This window comes from Armigeres subalbatus, chromosome 2 (genome assembly GCF_024139115.2).
Source record: "Armigeres subalbatus isolate Guangzhou_Male chromosome 2, GZ_Asu_2, whole genome shotgun sequence".
In the NCBI taxonomy this organism is placed as follows: Eukaryota; Metazoa; Arthropoda; class Insecta; order Diptera; family Culicidae; genus Armigeres; species Armigeres subalbatus.
In genome coordinates, this window is record NC_085140.1 from 64,059,249 (window position 1) to 64,080,856 (window position 21,608).

The 21,608-nt window shown below is 40.1% G+C and overlaps 1 protein-coding gene across 1 annotated transcript in view; it reads right to left on the minus strand.

The window, feature by feature from the left end:
- Positions 1 to 21,608, minus strand: part of LOC134208757 (SEC14 domain and spectrin repeat-containing protein 1-B) — a 123,556-nt gene that overhangs the window by 57,071 nt on the left and 44,877 nt on the right. The window contains exons 2-3 of the mRNA XM_062684655.1: positions 19,021 to 20,100; positions 18,765 to 18,960 (exon numbers count right to left, since the gene is read on the minus strand). Coding sequence (XP_062540639.1) covers positions 18,765 to 18,960; positions 19,021 to 19,190 — 366 coding nt within the window. The 5' untranslated portion in view covers positions 19,191 to 20,100. The remainder of the gene's footprint in view (positions 1 to 18,764; positions 18,961 to 19,020; positions 20,101 to 21,608) is intronic.

Below are 21,608 nucleotides of genomic sequence, written 5' to 3' on the forward strand. Positions count from 1 at the left end.
GCCCATAATGGGATAATCAGTGCAACAACTGGTGCAAAGGACGTGAAAATTAAGTGAAATAAATTTTTACAATTATGTTTTGTGTCTATTGAAGGAGATTGAAGGTGTTATCGTATCCTATGGATATTATTCACTTATCAACCCATGTTTTGTGATGGTTTGATTGTCATTCGGAGTGCACTAGTGCGACAATTGGGGTTATAACCACGTCTGGTATATCTACCTTACTTGACAGTGACAAAACAATTGTTTTTGAATTTTACTTCAAATATAATATGAGTAGGGGTTCCATTCCCGGAAACGATTTCCCGAGAAATCAATTTTCCCGGGATTCCCGATTCCCGGGATGCACACTTTATCTTCCCGAATTTCCCAGGAAATTATTTTTTAAGGTATTTACAGAGAGGTACCTAAGGTATTAGCAGAGCATAAATTGTTTCCATTGGTCGTTTATTTATTCAGTAGGCCCAATCACCGGGCATGACGAAGTCGAAATAAAAATCTAGTATTTGATGATATTTCTCAATAACAAATTGTCTCCAAGTCGCAGATATTTAGGCAAGGGCAGTGACGGGTTTGACTTTCAATACTTTTTGATTCAAACCCCGAAACGTGTTCCAAACATACTCATGTTCCAAACACTCGTTTTGTTTTGATATATGTCTTCCTTTTCTAAATTAAAATGAACTATTGAAAATTTACTGTCTGGATATGTCAGAGTACAAAAGTTGACATATTTTAGGTCTTTACTATAAGGCCATTACAACAGTTTAATAATAAAAACTTGCCAAACTTATGCGTTTCTGATGTTGCTCGGAATTTCAAACAAAGTATGACAGAAAGAATAATCTAATAAGATAAGATAAGTTAGGATTTTTAAGGTACGACCATAAAACGCTGATCTAAAAGTATTTTATCGCGTTTAAAAAAAACATTTAATGCTTACACACTTCAAATTCAAAGGCAAAATGTGCTCAAGTGTTCGTATCAAGGTTCGTATTATAAATCAAACTGGACCAGAATATTGTTTGCATTAAGAAAATATACGGACGAGTACCAGAGAGGTTGAGGTTAAAAACCTTCCGGCAGTAACAGAACAAATCCTGTCAAAGCCGTCTTCTCCTCCATATCAAGGAATCATCTGAATACAGCAGATCTTACTCTATAACGAGAGCAGATACTGAAACTTTGCCATCTGATGCTCATGATATTACTCATAATATAACGAACGTTTTGCAGACAAAGGTAACACTTAACGAACTAAACAGAGACAATTTTTCAAAATTTCCAACAACTCTTTAATCACTTTCGCACAATGTAGCAAGTATCGATCCCTTGAGCTCAAGAGTATATTTTCATCCTAAGTTATTATTTCTCGTTACGATGTTGAGTTTCGCATAATTGTTTCATTTCCTGGGATCCCGGGAAATCCCGGGAAGTTAACATTTTATTTCCCGTTTCCCGGGAAATTGATTCCCGGGAAAAATGGAACCCCTAAATATGAGTACTCATATGATACGAGTAGGTATCGATACTTTTAATTCGATATTTAGTGGTATCGATACTTTTATACGATACTACTTTAAAGTAAAAGTATCGATACCTCAGTGGTATCGTTTCATCCCTATGCGTCTGGTAGGTGTCTTTCGCCTTTTTGGACCGAGAAGTCGCCTTCTTGGGTCGATGCCGTATGTATCCCAATCTGTTTACCACAATAGATCAACTTAATGGTCGCAGTGATTAAAATCTCATTAAAAAAAATCCCAATCTGTTCCGTCCAGACAACGTTTAGCCTTTATGGTCGCACGTCGTTTGGCTTTGCTCTGAGCGCCTTCGCCGGATTGCTGCCTTAGCTGTTTCGGGCCGGCCAATGAGGCCGTCAGGGCGAAATCAATCGCCTTTTGGGCCATAGTCGCTCTTCCTAGGAAGCAGAAAGCATCAGTTTGGTCACCTTTGTCGGCCTTCTCTCTTCCCACCACCCTGATAAACGCGTCCTGTTCTTGTCTTGCACTCGCGAACTCGATGATATTATCGAGATGCTCGGCCTCCACCCACATCCCGTAGTCACTTGCCGAGCGTGTTTATAGGGCTATACCCCATCACTGCTGGGGAAACTCTGGGGCTATTAATTAATTATTAATTTTTGAATTACTCATTATCGTTAGGTAGAATTAATATTTGAATCACTCATTATTGTTAGGCCCCCATGTGGCTGTCGTCGAATCCTACTGGAGTAGTCGCCCTCATAGATCCCATAATTATCTTTGCATGCCTATCGGTATGCAAGGTGTTCATGAATTGGTTTACACCTACATGTTCAGAGCCAGATCAGCGCAAGTCAGGAAACGGCATCTGAGCCTACTCCCACCCAGCAGGAAAAGCTAGGTGCCAGGATGAAACAGCGTGCTACAAGGCTCGCCACGGATGGGCGGAAGACAGGCTAGCCATTAGCCCACTCGCCGATTCAAGTCAGGGTCACCCAGCTCTACTAAAAGAGTAGAATGTCCGACTGCCAGCCTTCGCTTTCACAATATTACAAAATCCAATTACTATTATTGCGATATCTTGTCGTTAACACGCGGCCAGAATGCCATAATCAGGACTTCACTGGTATTGATCCTGATGTGCCAATTGACACTCCATGAGCCCCTTCACCTAGGAGTATGGCAACTACAAAACATCCCCAACCCACCCTCTGATGAATTGCTCAATCTTTCAGTACCTGGGTCTTTATTTATGATTTGTGGCTGTAGATTTCATTTTGGTCATGGAAGGCGCTTTATGACGTTCTCACTTTCTGCGGAGTCCGAAAACCATTTTCAATTTTTTAAGAAAACGCTCGTACCAAAACAGTTTTCACTGATGCAGGAGATTATAGAAATGGCTTCTCTGACAGCAATTTTTTAGTTTCCGAAATATACGTGATTAAATATGGTTCGGCTAGGTGTTCTACACGTACATTCTTATTAAAAGCTTGGCCTGTCTTCCAATACGCACTACTTACGGACAGGAATCAGTGTTGGACTAATCATATCCGTAGTGAAAATCCTACGTATTTTTGGGAAAGGCTTTCCTTTCAGCTCAGTTTTTCTTCAGCCTCCTGATCAAAAACGAATCAGTAACTGGCGGACAATGAATGCAGCTAATGGATTTGCTGAGACCATTAAGGTCTGGTAGGTGGTCGTCATCGTAAGCGGGATCGCAGAAGTTTCAACAAGATAAGTTCACATTTACTAAGAAACCTTTAATTATTGTCTTTATAAAAATTAGTTTTTAAATATCACGTTTTGTGGTTATTTTATGTACCAAAACGTTAGAATTTTAAAATCGTCATCTTCATATTGATTTTTTGAATTTTGAAATATTGTCTATCGTTAAATTTGATAAACTTAGCTTCCATTTTAATGTGTTTACATTCCCAATTTTCATACCGCAGTGATAAAAATATATTATGGTATTTGAGAGGGTCAAACGCAACAAAAACCTAGTTTTGGGAAAAATGAGTGCAAAGTTTTTCAATATTTTTTTGTTTCATACAAATTGCGGAGCAATTTTCAATATATGGCTTATGAATTACTGTAACAGTTTGAAGACAAAAGAGTTATCTCCCATATACACCCTATCATAATGAAATGAGTGAAAGACAAATGAGTTTGATTTTCATTTCTGAGAGAGATTCCTGTGTGGTAGCGAAATTGCACTTGGTGTTAAACATGAAGAGGCAATTGATTTGAAGTCCAATATTTGAAGCATCAAAGTAAGCTTGGTATGAAGAATAACGGAGAGCCGCCAAAATATCCATCAAAGCGTACTTCGCCAGCAGTCAAAAACATGTTAGTCAACCATCACGGACTGGAGTAACAGTTTATCAGCAGACTTCCGCTTGCCTAGCAGCATGATAATCTCCACAATTCCCATCAGCGTTCAAGAAGGATTGTCATCAGAATCCGAGAGGAATTCGCATCAGAATCCGATAAGAATTCTCATTCGAATCTCTGAAGAATTCCTTTCTGAATCATCGAAGTATTCTAACCGGAATCCTGCAGAAATCACACTGGATTTATTTTGGTGTCGTTGAGGGATAACCTTGGGAATCCGTGGAGAGCTTGCTTCAGAATCCCGCGTTGATTTTCTTCGGAATTCCTACGCAGTCGTTCAAAGATTTATTTTGGAATCGGAATTCCTTGACAAATTATTTCAGAATACTTCGACAGTTTGCTTCGGAATCCCTTGAATATTTTATTTGGAATCTCTTGATGTTTTGCCTCGGAATCCCTCTGGCGATTAGCTTTAACCCTCGACAGTATCCTTGGAAAATTCCCGTCGGAATCTTTGGAACATTTCCATCGAAATCACTAAAGGATTTTCATCGGAAACCTTGGAGGATTCCCGTCGGAATGCCTGGAGAAATGTTGCATTTTTTTTTTCATTTGAGATAGATAGAATATTAATAGAAATATGCAAATATTTTCTCTGCCTTGGTGTGATCCTGACGTTGATCCATCACATGTTGTCCTTTGAGCGTGCGGGACAAAGTCGAGCGCTACTACACTTAGATGCAACCATACGCCATCAATTTGAGAAAGCACGTGGTTGAGAAAAAAGAATATGGAGGTGGTTGGACCGGATTTATCACATTACCTGCTTCAACACTAGGATTCATTCGTTCAGAAAATCGTTGTAACTGAATTTTCAAATGGCTATATCTCAATGGTTTTTCAACCGATTTTCTCAGTTTTTTCACCATCCTCTTTGCCATCTCTTCTAGTTTCTGAACATTGTATCTAGGGGTAAAATATTGTATAAAGGGGTGGTCAATCTTTCACTAGAGCTGTGGGAGTAAAGCAACGGATTTAGAAGAATGCGATTTTGGAGATAAACTTATATTTTTGCCTTTCTCGTATACTAAGTATACGGTAAAGGCTATATGATCGCTCCAAAAACAAACTTTTTATAGAAGGCCCGGAGACCCATAGTGTTATATACCAATCGACTCAGTTCGACGAATTGAGGTGATGTCTGTGTGTGTGTGTGTGTGTGTGTGTGTGTGTGTGTGTGTGTGTGTGTGTGTGTGTGTGTGTGTGTGTGTGTGTGTGTGTGTGTGTGTGTGTGTGTGTGTGTGTGTGTGCAAAACTACTCAAAAATGTCACTCATTTTTCGGGCACTTATCCTTAACTGATTTGCTCGCAACAAGTTGCATTCGACGCAGAATCCTGTCCCATTGTTTCCTATTTGAAATTGGCCAGATCGGACTATGGGATCAGAAGTTATGGCCAAAATACAAATTCATACGAAAAAATCGCGTAAAAAATGTCACTCATTTTTCGGGCACTTATCCTCAACCGATTTGCTTGCAACAAGTCGCATTCGACGCAGAATCCTGTCCCATTGTTTCCTATTTGAAATTGGCCAGATCGGACTATGGGATCGAAAGTTATGGCCAAAATACAAATTCATACGAAAAAATCGCGTAAAAAATGTCACTCATTTTTCGGGCACTTATCCTCAACCTCAACCTCAACCAATTTGCTCGCAACAAGTTGCATTCGACGCAGAATTCTGTCCCATTGTTTCCTATTTGAAATTGGCCAGATCGGACTATGATTTCAAAAGTTATGGCCAAAATACAAATTCATACGAAAAAATCGCGTAAAAAATGTCACTCATTTTTCGGGCACTTATCCTCAACCGATTTGCTCGCAACAAGTTGCATTCGACGCAGAATCCTGCCCCATTGTTTCCTATTGAAAATTGGTCAAATCGAACTATGGGATTGAAAATTATACCATTTTTGCCTTTCTCGTATACTAAGTATACAGTAAAGGCTATATGATCGCTCCAAAAACAAACTTTTTATAGAAGGCCCGGAGACCCATAGTGTTATATACCAATCGACTCAGTTCGACGAATCGAGGTGATGTCTGTGTGTGTGTGTGTGTGTGTGTGTGCGTGTGTGTGTGTGTGTGTATGTGTGTGTGTGCGCAAAACTACTCAAAAAATGTCACTCATTTTTCGGGCACTTATCTTCAACCGATTTGCTCGCAACAAGTTGCATTCGACGCAGAATCCTGTCTCATTATTTCCTATTTGAAATTGGCCAGATCGAACTATGGGATCAGAAGTTATGGCCAAAACACAAATTCATACGAAAAAATCGCGTAAAAAATGTCACTCATTTTTCGGGCACTTATCCTCAACCGATTTGCTCGCAACAAGTTGCATTCGACGCAGAATCCTGTCCCATTGTTTCCTATTTGAAATTGGCCAGATCGGACTATGGGATCAAAAGTTATGGCCAAAATACAAATTCATACGAAAAAATCGCGTAAAAAATGTCACTCATTTTTCGGGCACTTATCTTCAACCGATTTGCTCGCAACAAGTTGCATTCGACGCAGAATCCTGTCTCATTGTTTCCTATTTGAAATTGGCCAGATCGAACTATGGGATCAGAAGTTATGGCCAAAACACAAATTCATACGTAAAAATCGCGTAAAAAATGTCACTCATTTTTCGGGCACTTATCCTCAACCGATTTGCTCGCAACAAGTTGCATTCGACGCAGAATCCTGTCCCATTGTTTCCTATTTGAAATTGGCCAGATCGGACTATGGGATCAAAAGTTATGGCCAAAATACAAATTCATACGAAAAAATCGCGTAAAAAATGTCACTCATTTTTCGGGCACTTATCTTCAACCGATTTGCTCGCAACAAGTTGCATTCGACGCAGAATCCTGTCTCATTGTTTCCTATTTGAAATTGGCCAGATCGAACTATGGGATCAGAAGTTATGGCCAAAACACAAATTCATACGAAAAAATCGCGTAAAAAATGTCACTCATTTTTCGGGCACTTATCCTCAACCGATTTGCTCGCAACAAGTTGCATTCGACGCAGAATCCTGTCTCATTGTTTCCTATTTGAAATTGGCCAAATCGGACTATGGGATCAGAAGTTATGGCCAAAACACAAATTCATACGAAAAAATCGCGTAAAAAATGTCACTCATTTTTCGGGCACTTATCCTCAACCGATTTGCTCGCAACAAGTTGCATTCGACGCAGAATCCTGTCTCATTATTTCCTATTTGAAATTGGCCAGATCGAACTATGGGATCGAAAGTTATGGCCAAAATACAAATTCATACGTAAAAATCGCGTAAAAAATGTCACTCATTTTTCGGGCACATATCCTTAACCGATTTACTCACAACAAGTTGCATTCGACGTAGAATCCTGTCCTGTTGTTTCCTATTGAAAATTGGCCATATCGGACTATGGGATCGAAAATTAAACCATTTTTGCCTTTCTCGTATACTAAGTATACGGTAAAGGCTATATGATCGCTCCAAAAACAAACTTTTTATAGAAGGCCCGGAGACCCATAGTGTTATATACCAATCGACTCAGTTCGACGAATTGAGGTGATGTCTGTGTGTGTGTGTGTGTGTGTGTGTGTGTGTGTGTGTATGTGTGTGTGTGTGTGTGTGTGTGCGCAAAACTACTCAAAAAATGTCACTCATTTTTCGGGCACTTATCCTCAACCGATTTGCTCGCAACAAGTTGCATTCGACGCAGAATCCTGTCCCATTGTTTCCTATTTGAAATTGGCCAGACCGGACTATGGGATCAAAAGTTATGGCCAAAATACAAATTCGTACGAAAAAATCGCGTAAAAAATGTCACTCATTTTTCGGGCACTTATCCTCAACCGATTTGCTCGCAACAAGTTGCATTCGACGCAGAATCCTGTCCCATTGTTCCTTATTTGAAATTGGCCAGACTGGACTATGGGATCGAGAGTTATGGCCAAAATACAAATTCGTACGAAAAAATCGCGTAAAAAATGTCACTCATTTTTCGGGCACTTATCCTCAACCGATTTGCTCGCAACAAGTTGCATTCGACGCAGAATCCTGTCCCATTGTTTCCTATTTGAAATTGGCCAGACTGGACTATGGGATCGAGAATTATGGCCAAAATACAAATTCATACGAAAAATTCGCGTAAAAAATGTCACTCATTTTTCGGGCACTTATCCTCAACCGATTTGCTCACAACAAGCTGCATTCGACGTAGAATCCTGTCCCGTTGCTTCCTATTGAAAATTGGCCATATCGGACTATGGGATCGAAAATTTCACCATTTTTGCCTTTCTCGTATACAAAGTATACGTAAAGGCTATATGTTCGCTCCAAAAACGAACTTTTTATAGAAGGCCCGGAGACCCATAGTGTTATATATCGATCGACTCAGTTGGACAAACCGTGGTGATGTCTGTGTGTGTGTGTGTGTTTTTTTTTTTTTTTTATTGAGATATGACACTTTCGTCTGCACTTCCTCGCAAAACTGCTTGGAAAAATTCACCATCTCCCCTTGCGGCCTGCTAGGGGGATTGGGCTCTGGGGATCACGCCTGCTAAGTTACCTTCCACAATTAGGTAATCTTGCTTCTATGGAAATTTGCTTCCAACGTGGTGGGAGGAAAACCCTCGACTGAGGGAAAAACCTCCTTTACTTCTTTTGTTACCTTGCTTCAACTCGGACCGCAAGATAACTGTCTACTTCATGGATTCTACCATTCGAATTTTCCATCTTTCCATCCTATTCGTGTCTATGCCTAAACTTCTCCGGTACTACCAATATGCTTTACTTCGGAAAAGTCGGCCTGTTGTGCTGTTCAGCACCACTCCTTCATACTATCGCCGGTGTACCCAGCCTTCACCTTGAAGTGACTGGTGTCTCGGCGACTTTAGCAGCTCATTCTTCACAATCTACTCGGCCTCGTGCCAACGGGGAATATAACAGAGCCCCGGCGAAGGAGGTTCTTCCGATACCGACGCCAACCAGCCGAGTGCCAAGGCCAGTCCAGCGATTCCGGGGGAGCAGTGCGTCCGGTTCACTGGTGCCCTGACGACCCGTAACTGGTTGTATTTCATCGCGAACTACTCGGTCTAGTCCCCGGCGGCGGATCTAGCCTACGCCGACGGAGAGTTCTCCGACGAAGGAAGTTCTCCCGATACCGCTGCTCTTTGGTCGTTACGCTATTTCTTCTGCAGCTCGGATAAAATCCGTGTAGCTACCCTGTCGACTGCATTCCACGTGCTTTCCTCTCGGCACATTATTTCTATCACGTTCTCTTGGTTTAAACCGTGTATTTCCCTTCGAACTGCCTCAAAACTGGGGCATTCAAAGATCACGTGCTTCACCGTCTCCTCGATGTTCTCACACTGCGGGCAAAATGGCGAAGCAGCATGCCCAAACCGATGTAAATACTTCCTGAAGCAGCCGTGGCCTGACAGGAACTGCGTCAGGTGGAAGTTTACTTCGCCATGCTTCCTGTTCATCCACGTTGACAGGTTTGGAATGAGTCGGTGGGTCCACCTCCCATTGTCTGTACTGTCCCATTCATGCTGCCACCTCTCCATTGAACGGATTCTCTCCATCTTTCTCACATTTCTCGTGTCTTTCCGATGATAGCACTCAATATCTTCCGCTAGGCTGATGCAGATAGGGACCATCCCGGCGATAACGCATACTGCCTCCGACGAGATCGTTCTGTAGGCGCTCGCGACTCGTATAGCCATCAGCCGGAACGCACTTTGTAGCCTTCTACGGTTCCGCTTGGTTTCCAGCGCATTACCCCAAGCTGGGACTCCATACCGCAGTGTGTGTGTGTGTGTGTGTATGTGTGTGTGTATGTGTGTGTGTGTGTGCAAAACTACTCAACAAAATGTCACTCATTTTTCGGGCACTTATCCTCAACCGATTTGCTCGCAACAAGTTGCATTCGACGCGGAATCCTGTCCCATTGTTTCCTATTTTAAATTGGCCAGATCGGACTATGGGATCAAAAGTTATGGCCAAAACACAAAATCATACGAAAAAATCGTGTAAAAAATGTCACTCATTTTTCGGGCACTTATCCTCAACCGATTTGCTCGCAACAAGTTGCATTCGACGCAGAATCTTGTCCCATTATTTCCTATTTGAAATTGGCCCGATCGGACTATGGGATCAAAAGTTATGGTCAAAACACAAAATCATACGAAAAAATCGTGTAAAAAATGTCACTCATTTTTCGGGCACTTATCCTCAACCGATTTGCTCGCAACAAGCTGCATTCGACGCAGAATCCTGTCCCATTGTTTCCTATTTGAAATTGGCCAGATCGGACTATGGGATCGAAAGTTATGGCCAAAATACAAATTCATACAAAAAAATCGCGTAAAAATGTCACTCATTTTCGGACACTTATCCTCAACCGATTTGCTCGCAACAAGTTGCATTCGACGCAGAATCCTGTCCCATTATTTCTTATTTGAAATTGGCCAGATCGGACTATGGGATCAAAAGTTATGGCCAAAACACAAAATCATACGAAAAAATCGTGTAAAAAATGTCACTCATTTTTCGGGCACTTATCCTCAACCGATTTGCTCGCAACAAGTTGCATTCGACGCAGAATCCTGTCCCATTGTTTCCTATTTGAAATTGGCCAGATCGGACTATGGGATCGAAAGTTATGGCCAAAATACAAATTCATACAAAAAAATCGCGTAAAAATGTCACTCATTTTCGGACACTTATCCTCGACCGATTTGCTCGCAACAAGTTGCATTCGACGCAGAACCCTGTCTCATTATTTCTTATTTGAAATTGGCCAGATCGGACTATGGGATCGAGAGTTAAGGCCAAAATACAAATTCATACGAAAATATTGCGTAAGAAATGTCACTCATTTTTCAGGCACTTATTCTCAACCGATTTGCTCGCAACAAATTGCATTCGACGCAAAATCCTTTCCCATTGTTTCCTATTAAAAATTGGACAGGTCGGACTATGGGATTGGAAGTTATGACCAAAATACCTTTTTTCATAAAAATCACAAAAAATGTCACCTATTTTTCGGACACCTAACCTTAATCGATTCACACGAAACAAGTTGCATTCGACGCAGAATCCTGTCCCATTGTTTCCTATTGAAAATTGGCTAGATTGGACTATGGGATCGGAAGATATGGCCGAAACACCATTTTAGCCTTTTTATACGAAAAGGCTGTATGTTCGCTCCAAAAACCAAACTTTTACAGAAGGCCTGGATACCCATAGTGTTAAATACCAATCGATTCAACTCGACGAACTGAGATGATGTCTCTGTCTCTCCCTCTTCATACGGGAGTTTGGCAGAAAGACGGTCATGAGATTTATATCATAACAAATATTGCCCTCCGCTCGCGTGATGGGAATGACATTTTCGTTTTCTTTTTGTGTAGTCGGAGCTTCAGTTCAACTAACATCAAAAAGTGATATCCTTAAAATATATGACTGGGTGAAATAAAACAGGGTTATGTACGTCAAAAAGATTGGAAAAATAAACAAAAATGTCGAAATTCTTATTAGCATATTGTAGATCAAGCTGAAAACCGAACCGAGGTCCCGCGAAATCGCATTTTCTTGCATTTCCGGATGTTGCAACTGCATCGCGAGTAGTGCGCAACTGTGCCATAGTCGGGCACCACTCGCGATGCAGTTGCGACATCCGGAAATGGGACAAAATATGATTTTCGGTTTTCAACTGGATCTACAATATCTTTGCCATAAATAATCTGATTTTCATAGAACGGACAAAGAAATTTGTCTTTTTTACTCCTAGCCACTAGCTCATCTTTTTTCAAGCACACACATTTTACGAAGGTCGAGAAAGGCACCATCACCGCTAGGTGGATTAATCTGGGTTTTTTTATGGAGAAATCGCTATTATTTTCAGGCCTTTTTCCTCAACCGATTTGCTCGCATTAAATTGCATTCGACGCAGAATGTCTCATTGTTTCCTATTAAAAATTGAACAGATCGGACTATGGGCTTAGAAGTTATGGTCAAATTACTATTTATTGTGAAAAAGAGTTTAAAAAAGTCTAGCTCACTATTTTAGCACTTAGACTTCATCTATTCTCCAAGCAACATAAGTTAAACAAATCTGGTTGCAGTAACCATATTGTGAATGAATCCGGTCATATATAAGTTACTGTGATTGATGTGCAATATGTGTGCTTCTCAGGTCGCTCGCAACAGATTGCATTCGACGCAGAATCTTGTCCCATTGTTTCCTATAGAAACTTGCAGAGGCGCTTCGTCTATAGGTTCTACCTGTTCATGGAACAGGTAACCATTTTTAGTTCAGAAGTAGGAAATTAATTTCTTGGCAATTAATTATTAGGACAAATAATTTACTCAGTAAAATTATTTAAACAAAGTTCCACGTAATATTTCTAATGACGGTTTAATATCTAACGAAACAAAATATTGCGTCAGATCAAGTCAACGCTACATGCTTGGCGTACAGTCAAATTGCAGCTAAATATGTGTTTCTCCGACACACCACACCAGATCACATAGAAAGCTTTTCCCAGTTGTACGATTTATAATGAAGAACCAACAGCAGCGCTGCCAGAAGTAAAATTTAATGTTTTGCGCCATGACAAATGGTTTGAAATGATTTCCTCCTTGGTATACTCACTCGTTCTCCGCGCTTAGAGAACCAGCGTGAGCGTTGCCAGCTTTCTCCGTTTCTTCACATCATCCTCTTTCGCATGCGAAGCAAGCACGTTTAGATGCAAGATCTGCTATGCTGCGCAGGAGTCCAACCCGTTCGACGCGCTGCAAGAACAATCAACGACGCGACGTACTTTCGGTTAGACTCGGTCGAAGTGTCGGGCTGTGCTTTGCCGAAAGGCGCGCGCACGCTTTCGTTCTCATATCATACTCCGATGATTGGGAACAGTTTGTTTTTCTTTTTTCTCCTGATGAATATGCATCAAAAACAATAATTAATGTTTGATTTTTCAAAAGATACATCAAATAATGTTTTTTTACGAATACTCAGAATCAATCAATATAGAGAAAACTAAATTCACTAAATTTGAAAAATTAAATAACTGGAAAACATTTCTTCTAAATGTGACAACAGCTTCTAAATGTGACTCATTGGTCGTCACAATCTTGGGTCGCATCAAACAATTATACTAATAATGGTTAATAAGATTTCTTTCATAGCAACAAAATATGTAAAAGTTTAAATATTAGCGGCGATAAGTCCCATGTACCCCGAATGGCGAAAAAGCGGATTTGAAAGATAAATTTCGGACGACTTGCGATAGTTTTAAATTTTAAGTGCATCCTAATTTAAAAGATTTTTGGAACAAAAGAGATTAATAAGTTGTTTATTGTTTTGTAAATCCTTTCTACATGATTTTTTCTCTTCTCTAATATTTGGTTGAGATGTACAAGAAAAGATTGTAATATTAGAATAAACGTACAACTTTCATACGAAACCACTCAGCTTGATACATGGAACAGGGTGGTAGAACAGGTGTACCAGAAGTCCACGAGACGCCCCTGGAAACTTGGCTGGATCGTACAATTGGGTCAGAAGTTATGGCGAAAATACTAATTTTAAAACTACTAAATAAAATGCCATTTTTTGCTCTTATGCTCATCCGATTTGTTTGCAACAAATTGCGTTTGGCGAGAATTTTTTTTATGCGTATAAACAAATATGAAAAATAAGACCAATCCACATATTGGAGTTATTTTAGATTTTTCCAAACCTTTTGAACGAACGAGAAAGGCACCATCACCGCTAGGTGGATTAATCTGGGTTTTTTACCAAAAACGATATCTATTCATATAGTGATGCTGGAAATGATTAAATAACACATAAAAAACATCACCTGGAACATAAGCCCACATTTTGAGCATCCCTACTATGCATACGATGATAATTCGGTGCCTTTAGGAACCACTTTATACTACAGGATGTATGGAGCTTCAGGAAATGTTTTCAAGCAGTCTAATGTTCAAGTCTACTGCGAACTTGTTAAAATAAATGTAAACTATGCACGAAACATGTGTGCCAATAAATTATGATGTTCTAGGATCACCGAACTGTCCTGGAATGTGAATCAAATGCCCCCAGCCGCAGTATCAACCCAATTATGTCCTCCGAGTATTAATTTTTCACTTGCGTCTCAAATCCAGGCATATGAGATGTTGTATGATCTCCAAATTGTCTTGAAGTTTGAGTAAAATGGTCTATTGAATCAACCAAGGCATCCATGATGCCCCCAGCACGGTATCAACCCATTTATGTCCTCCGAGTACTTGTCTTTCTCTTGCGTCTCAAATCCAGGCATTTGAGGTGTTGTAAGATCTCCAATTTGTCTTTTACTTGCATTACAAATCCAGGCATATGAGATGTTGTACTTTATTTATGATGTTTATTGTTTATTATTATTATTATAATCATCCGAAAGTGTATGTTTGTCTTAATGAAACTGTACTCTAAAAACCTCAATTTTAAGAACATCACTTTGTCAGTCAAAGTCGAATTTCGGGCACGTCTCGTTAAATCCGATCATCATTGATCAAATTGGTACAATAAGGTTCTAGTAATGGTGTCCTCGAGGTAAACGGAAGAAGACACTAGAATGGAACGTATAGTGTGCTATTATTGTACGAAACAGAAGACGAGAAGCAAATTGTTTTGCTCATCATGCGGTTCTTGTGTTTGTCAAACGCATCGGGTTAAAATTTATCGTGAAGTTTGTGAGGATTGTAAGAATAATTAATGCGAATTGGAGTGTTCAAACATTGAAATATCACTTTGAAATCGAATAAAAATGTGAATTTGATAATTTGTATGTTTTGTACATAGAAAAGAAAGAAAGACACGATTTGTTTTATGTCGTTGCTGATGATATCTGAAAGCCTTGACTTATCTTGTAACTCGTATAAATCTAAAACAACATTTTTTTTTCATTTAGACATATACTTCCGCTTACCGCAAGTCAGTCTTATCTGTATATGGCCCTCATATACAGATAAGTTTGACTTGCGGTTACTGACAGTATACCCATCAAGTTTCATGTCCACGCAATAAATATATTTTATAAACTAGCTTATTACATGCCTTAGTCATAATTGAATTGGTGCATTAAAAAAAAATGTAGAATATCTTATACATATATATGCATACCCGGGCAATACACATGATGTGAATCAGTTGCTAATACTCATACATGACTGAATTTGGTTATATATATATAAGTTACCGCAACTGAATCAATGTGAATTGTGCTGATAGGGTAATCACTTGTCATAAGACAATTTGTAATTGTAACTTACCAGATACGTGAGGCCTTCTTTAGTGTCTCGTACTTGACTCGAATAAATGTGTGCATAGGCACGGAGGACATGATTAGATACATATGTTCGCTGGAGACATAGTTCCAGGCGAGGTTTTTTTTTTTTTATCTTTATTAGAGAGATTTGAAATCCAGGCGAGGTTGATTTGGTTGACAGACTACTTGATCCACATCCAGGGCAATTTGGGGGACTAATAACATCGCATTTTTATGTACCAAACATGTGCATGGGCTCGGAGGATTGGATAAAAACATCTGCTGGAGACATATTTCAAGGCAGGGTTGATTTGCAAGTCGTGGTTCATTTGGTAAGTAATTTAAAAACAATTATGTCCAATAAATTGGGTTGATATCGTGGCTGAAAATATCATGGCAGCCTTGGTTGATTCGGTAGGCCATTTGATTCAAACTCCAGAATAATTTGGAGATTTTACAACATCTCATATGCCTGGATTTGTGACGCACGAGAAAGACAAATACTCGGGGGACGTAATTGAGTTGATACCGTGGCTAGGGACTTCATGGAAGTCTTGGTAGATTCGGTAGACCATTTGATTTAAATTCCAGAATAATTTGGAGATCTTCCATCATCTGATATGTCTGGATTTGTGACGCAAGTGGAAGACAAATACTCGGAGGAAATAATTGGGATGAAACTGCGGCTTGGGACATTATGGAAGCATTATTTGATACGGTAGGCCATTTGTTTCAAACTCTAGGACAATATCTTTCAACATTTCATATGCCTGGATTTGTGACGTAAGTGGAACTTAAAGACTCGGAGAACATTATTAGGTTTATACCGCTGCTGGAAACAGCATGGAAGTCTTGGTTGTTTTGCTAGACTATTTCATACAAACTCCAGGACATTTAGGAGATATTACAACATCTCATTTGCCTGGATTTGAGACGCAAGTAAAAGACAAGCTGGAGACTTCATGGTAGCCTTGGTTGATTCGATAGACCATTTTACTCAAAATCCAGGACAATTTGGAAATCTTTACAACATCTTAAATGCCTGGATTTGAGATGCAAGTGAAAAATAAATAAGGGAGGGATATAATTGGGTTAATACCGCGGCAGGAGACATCATGGAATCCTTGGTTGATTCGGTAGACCATTCTACTCAAACTCCAGGACAATTTGGAGATCTTACAATATCTCCTATGCCTGGATTTGAGACGCAAATAAAATATAAATACTTGGAGGACATAACTGGGTTGAAACCGCCTCTGGGGACATCATGAAAGCCATGGTTGATTCGATAGACCATTTTACTCATACCGGACCAATTTGGAGATCTTACAACATCTCAATTGCCTGAAACTGCGACGCAAGTGAGAGACAAATATTCAGAGGACATAATTGAGTTGATGCCGCGGTTGGGGACTTCATGGAAGCCTTGGTTGATTCGATAGACCATTTTACTCAAACTTCAGGACAATTTGGAGATATTACTACATCTCAAATGCCTGGATTTGAGACGCAAGTGAAAGACAAATACTCGGAGGACATAATTGGGTTGATACCGTGGCTGGAAGCATCATGAAAGCCTTGGTAGATTCAATAGACCATTTTCTCATACTCCAGGACCATTTGAAGATCTTTCAACATCTCCTATGCCTGGATTTGAGACGCAGGTGGAAGACATATACTCGGAGGACATAATAAAGTTTATACTACGGCAGAGGACATCATGGAAGGCTTGGTTGATTCGATAGACCATTTTACTCAAAATCCAGGACAATTCGGAGATCTTACAACATCTCAAATGCCTGGATTTGAGACGCAAGTGAAAAATAAATAAGGGAGGGACATAATTGGGTTAATACCGCGGCAGGGGACATCATTGAAGCCTTGGTTGATTCGAAAGACCATTTTACGCAAACTCCAGGTCAATTTGGAGATCTTACAACATTCCAAATGCCTGGTTTTGAGACGCAAGGGAAAGACAAAAACTTGGAGGATATAATTGGGTTGATACCTTGGCCGTGGACATCATGGAAGCCTTCGATAGACCATTTGATTCAAATTCCAGTACAGTTCGGAGATCCTAGAACATCATATTTTAATATCACACATGTTTCGTATATAGTTTAACGGCAACGCAAGCTATTCGGAAAGTGGGAAAAATGTAAAGAATTGGAATGCATTTGAATTGGATTTGGATTGGCTTTGTATTGAATTTGGTTTGGAATTGGATTGGATTTAGATTTGAATTGAATTTGGATTGGATTGGATTTGGATTGGATTTGTATTGGATTGAATTTTATTAGATTTGGATTGAATTTGCATTTGGATTTGATTTGGATTGAATTTTGATTCGCGTGGATTTTCTTATCTTTATTAGGTTGTTCTTAAATCTTATTAGTAATGAAGTTCAACACCGCTTAGTTTTGGATTGCATTTGAGTAAGATTTGGAATGTTTTTTGGAAGAAATTGTCATTGTATTTGACAAACAAAACAAGGCTTCGTAAATTTGTTGTTCTCTAATCTACCAACGAAAGTATGAATCACGTTTTATCTATCGCGACCCACAGTTTGGGAACCCACACTCTGAATCATTGATCTGGTGTTAAAACCATGATGTTGAGTCAAGTTGATTTTTCAAGTTTTCATTGGAGTTAACCAGTTGCTCAATTGCAACCAGGGTTGTAAATAATCGGCAGCACTGGATGAAGGTGATATTTTTTTATATCATTTTTTTATTTTCTTCCTGCTTTGAAATCAACCTCACATTCCCGGAGAGGCAGAAAAGTAAACAACAGAACTCACATCACCCACAGCGCCGCGAAGATGAAATTTACCACAGCAAAATGTACACATTCACCCAGTAAATTGAAAAAAATCACCACGCGTTTAAATGGGCCACTCACAGTCATACGGTAAGGTGCGAACTGAGCAGCATGTCAGAGCGACTTGTGAGTGGCTGAATGCGAAATTGAATGATCGGTGTTGGAAATGATTTTTCGGCTGCACCCAGTCGCACTCACCACGGCGGCGATGAAGGCGACAGCAGATTATACTGAGATCCATGTTTTTCACTGCATTGACTGTGAAATATTTCTACCCTGATTGCAACCGATGTTCACCTTCGTCTCATTTAAATAACCCAGAAGAAAAACAAGCATTGAATCTTATGCTAGAAGATTTTTTTGCGTTTTTAATTAGAGAAGAAGGGAAATGTGGGGTTTGAGTAAAATGCCTTCAGCGTGTGTTAATAGAATCACACATCAGCGTGTCAATTGGCGAGCAGAAAGCCATGACTTTGCCTCTTCTAGTCAAGCCTCCGCGGCGTACATACATACGCATCCATAGAGAGTGAATCACCATAACTTGGTGAATACTATTTCTAGTTTTGAATTCTAACGCATTGAAGCGTATACTCTAACTTTTGGTACATAAATTAACTTTCAATATATTTTTTTTTTTGCGAAATAAAGGAATAAAAATCACACTACACTGACCGTGTCACAGTTGAATCCAAGGTTTTGGCTTATATAATACCTCGCTATTATCTGCAGATGTGATCTGGTTTAAAATCAAAGATATCTTACCTCTCCTGGGCGATGTTGGCGGGTGCAGTTCTCGACACGATTCTTCTCCCAGAACGCATCCGGTCGGATAACGAGAAAGCTATCCAAGTTGGATCCAAAAAGTGTCTGCACATGTCGGATGTATTGGCGAGTCGACCGCCAAGAGCATTTCTGGGCGTCCAGGATAACCGCGAAGCCATTAGCGATGGTATCCGAGCTGTTGAATGTGACAATCATTTTTTTTATTCAGTCATGTAGATTATAAACTCAAACTTACCTCAGCGACGACAAAATGTAGTTGACGGTCTTCTCAAGAAATCCCTTCATCCACGGAAGATTGTCGTAGAATGGCACCGGAATCACAATCAGGGGATGTCCATCGTGGTCCCTCCCACCGGGAATATACGCCGTTTGCGTGTTCAACGCATTCAGGACGTCCGCTTCCATGGCGCTTCTTCAGACAGACACTTTTCTCTTCAAATGCTTCCCAAAACTAATCCGGCCATTGACACGAGCAATGGCATTCCGAATGATTCACTGTCACTTTCAAGCACTACAGTCGACTTCCGAGCTCAAACTCAATCATCACTGTCGAACGTTTACACAATCCGACCTTTGCGTCTTCGTCGTCGCCTGGATCAAAGTGGATCACTACCATTTAGACTACGACCGAAGATTACCAGGCATGAAACTAAAATTTACGATTTATTTTGAACTTTCCATCAATAAGATCATCACACATCGGTTAACTGACCAAAATCACATTATCGGGCAACACTCTCTTCTCATACCACTTAGGCTCGACAAAACCACGCCACAACAGTTAAGCCGAAATGAGCCATCGAGGCGGACACAAGTCGTTTCTAATCGAGCAATTCCTCCAACGATCAACCAAATAAGAGGCATTAAGGTGACGGTATGTTATGTATATTTGTTTTCACTTTCGATCACGTTGCTGGTTCAAGACGGCAACGAGCTGGTTGAGTGAGACTCTTCTCGAGCAAAGCTCTTGGGCACGATTTTCCAGCGAATCGTTTGACGGCTGGCAATGGAGCACTACCTCTTCATGGATCAATAGTTAGGGCGAACACGTTAATGCATTTTTTTTCTGTCTCCTTCAAACGATAGTTTTGAGATAACGATGGCGGGATTGGCAGAATTGTTACTTGATTTCCATGTGGGAAATGGAACGCGCATGTTAATTGGAGCTGTACAAGGGAAACAAGTCTCACAATCGATTGGATCCGCGCGCGTGCTCCAAGTCAGATTCTTTTAAGTGCAAGTAATGGGACAGTTGGCAGTGCAGGAAGAGTTTTGTTTTGCAGCAAAGGTTGAGCACTGTGTGGTTTCACATTTCCTGCAAGGAAAAAACAAAGATAATTACAAGTTTATTAGTGATGACTGTAAATGAAGACAAGTTGTTTTCGATATTTCTGGTAATGTGCGTTAGTCGTTCTCGGAATCTACAAACCCAAAGGTCCATATAAACGGCAAATTATCGAAGTCGAGGTCATTTTCTCAAGATTGAAATTTTTCATTAGCCAGTGTTCCAAATTATACAGAGAATAATTTTGTGAAAATTTGAATCTATTGAGGATCACTTCATGAGACGCTTCAGGCACATTAGTACATTTGTTATTTGATTAATTGGGCTTAATCATAACTTTTTTCATCAGCCACTTCATGGATCATCTGTCTACGAAGATGCATGCATCCGATAAGTTTTTGAACGCTTTTTCCCCGAACGAGAAAAGGTTCTCGCTTCCTCGTTGCACAAAGAAAAACTGCCATTAACCAATTATGTCAAGTTTTTTTTTGCGTGTGCTAAAATTATCTCGTCTAGCCAACCGAAACAAAGTCATACTCTGCTTTTACCATCCACCCAGTGTGCAGACGTGATGAGGTCGACATGTGCAGATGTGAACGAAAGCGGTTACGTGTTTCGTTCATCATAAGTAACTATCAAAAATAAGTGATAGTACTTAATTGTTATGTAAATTCGATTGTCGTCTGGTTCCCATCGATAACCTCCTATTATTCGGTATTTATAAGGTATGAATAGGGAGAGAGGATGAGAGACCTACAACATACCATATTTGGCCAGATAATTGCTTCAAGGATGTTGTGGTTCCGTCAGTCGGTTGTAGTGAAGGGTCTTAATAAACATTTCAACTTTCCCACAAACCTCATCTATTCTGCACAGAACCGCTTGTCGAAATTAGAATTGTAAATTTCATCAACCATACAACCACAAAAGCTTCCGTCGTCGCGTACCACTCAGAGCTTGATGGGTTTCAATTCCAAAGTAAACTCGGTCGTCGTTTCAATGGTAGAGATTATGACACTACCGTCTGGATTGGAGCGATCCAGAAATTTGATCTGCTTGAAAGCCAACTCCTACGGTGAGCTGTGGTGGAAAGCTTCTTTGCGTGATTCATATATCATTGTCTCGAGATGGTTATGATGATGCTGATGATGATAATGCGGTTGCATCTTGCATGAAGCAAGGCTGAGTGATCGGTGCGTGATGCAAGACCATTGAAGGGTAGGGCTGTGAGTGGTGTCTGCTAGCCCTGAGGTTGTCTGATTTACATACTTAATTGCGATATCACTTTCGACGGTGGAGAAAAGAGAACTAAAGATCTTTCTTTCTTCACATGGGGGTAATATGATCTATCCATTTTACTGGTTGGATTATTTCGTTTGATTTGCAGCAGCCTTTCTACGTCTGCTTTTTGCTTTTCTCGTACAACAAAGTTGTACCAAAAGGCTTTATGATTGCTCCCAAAAATAACTTTTGATAGAAAGCCCGGAGACCTATAGTGTTATATACCGATCTACTAGGCTGGACGAACTTAGATGCTG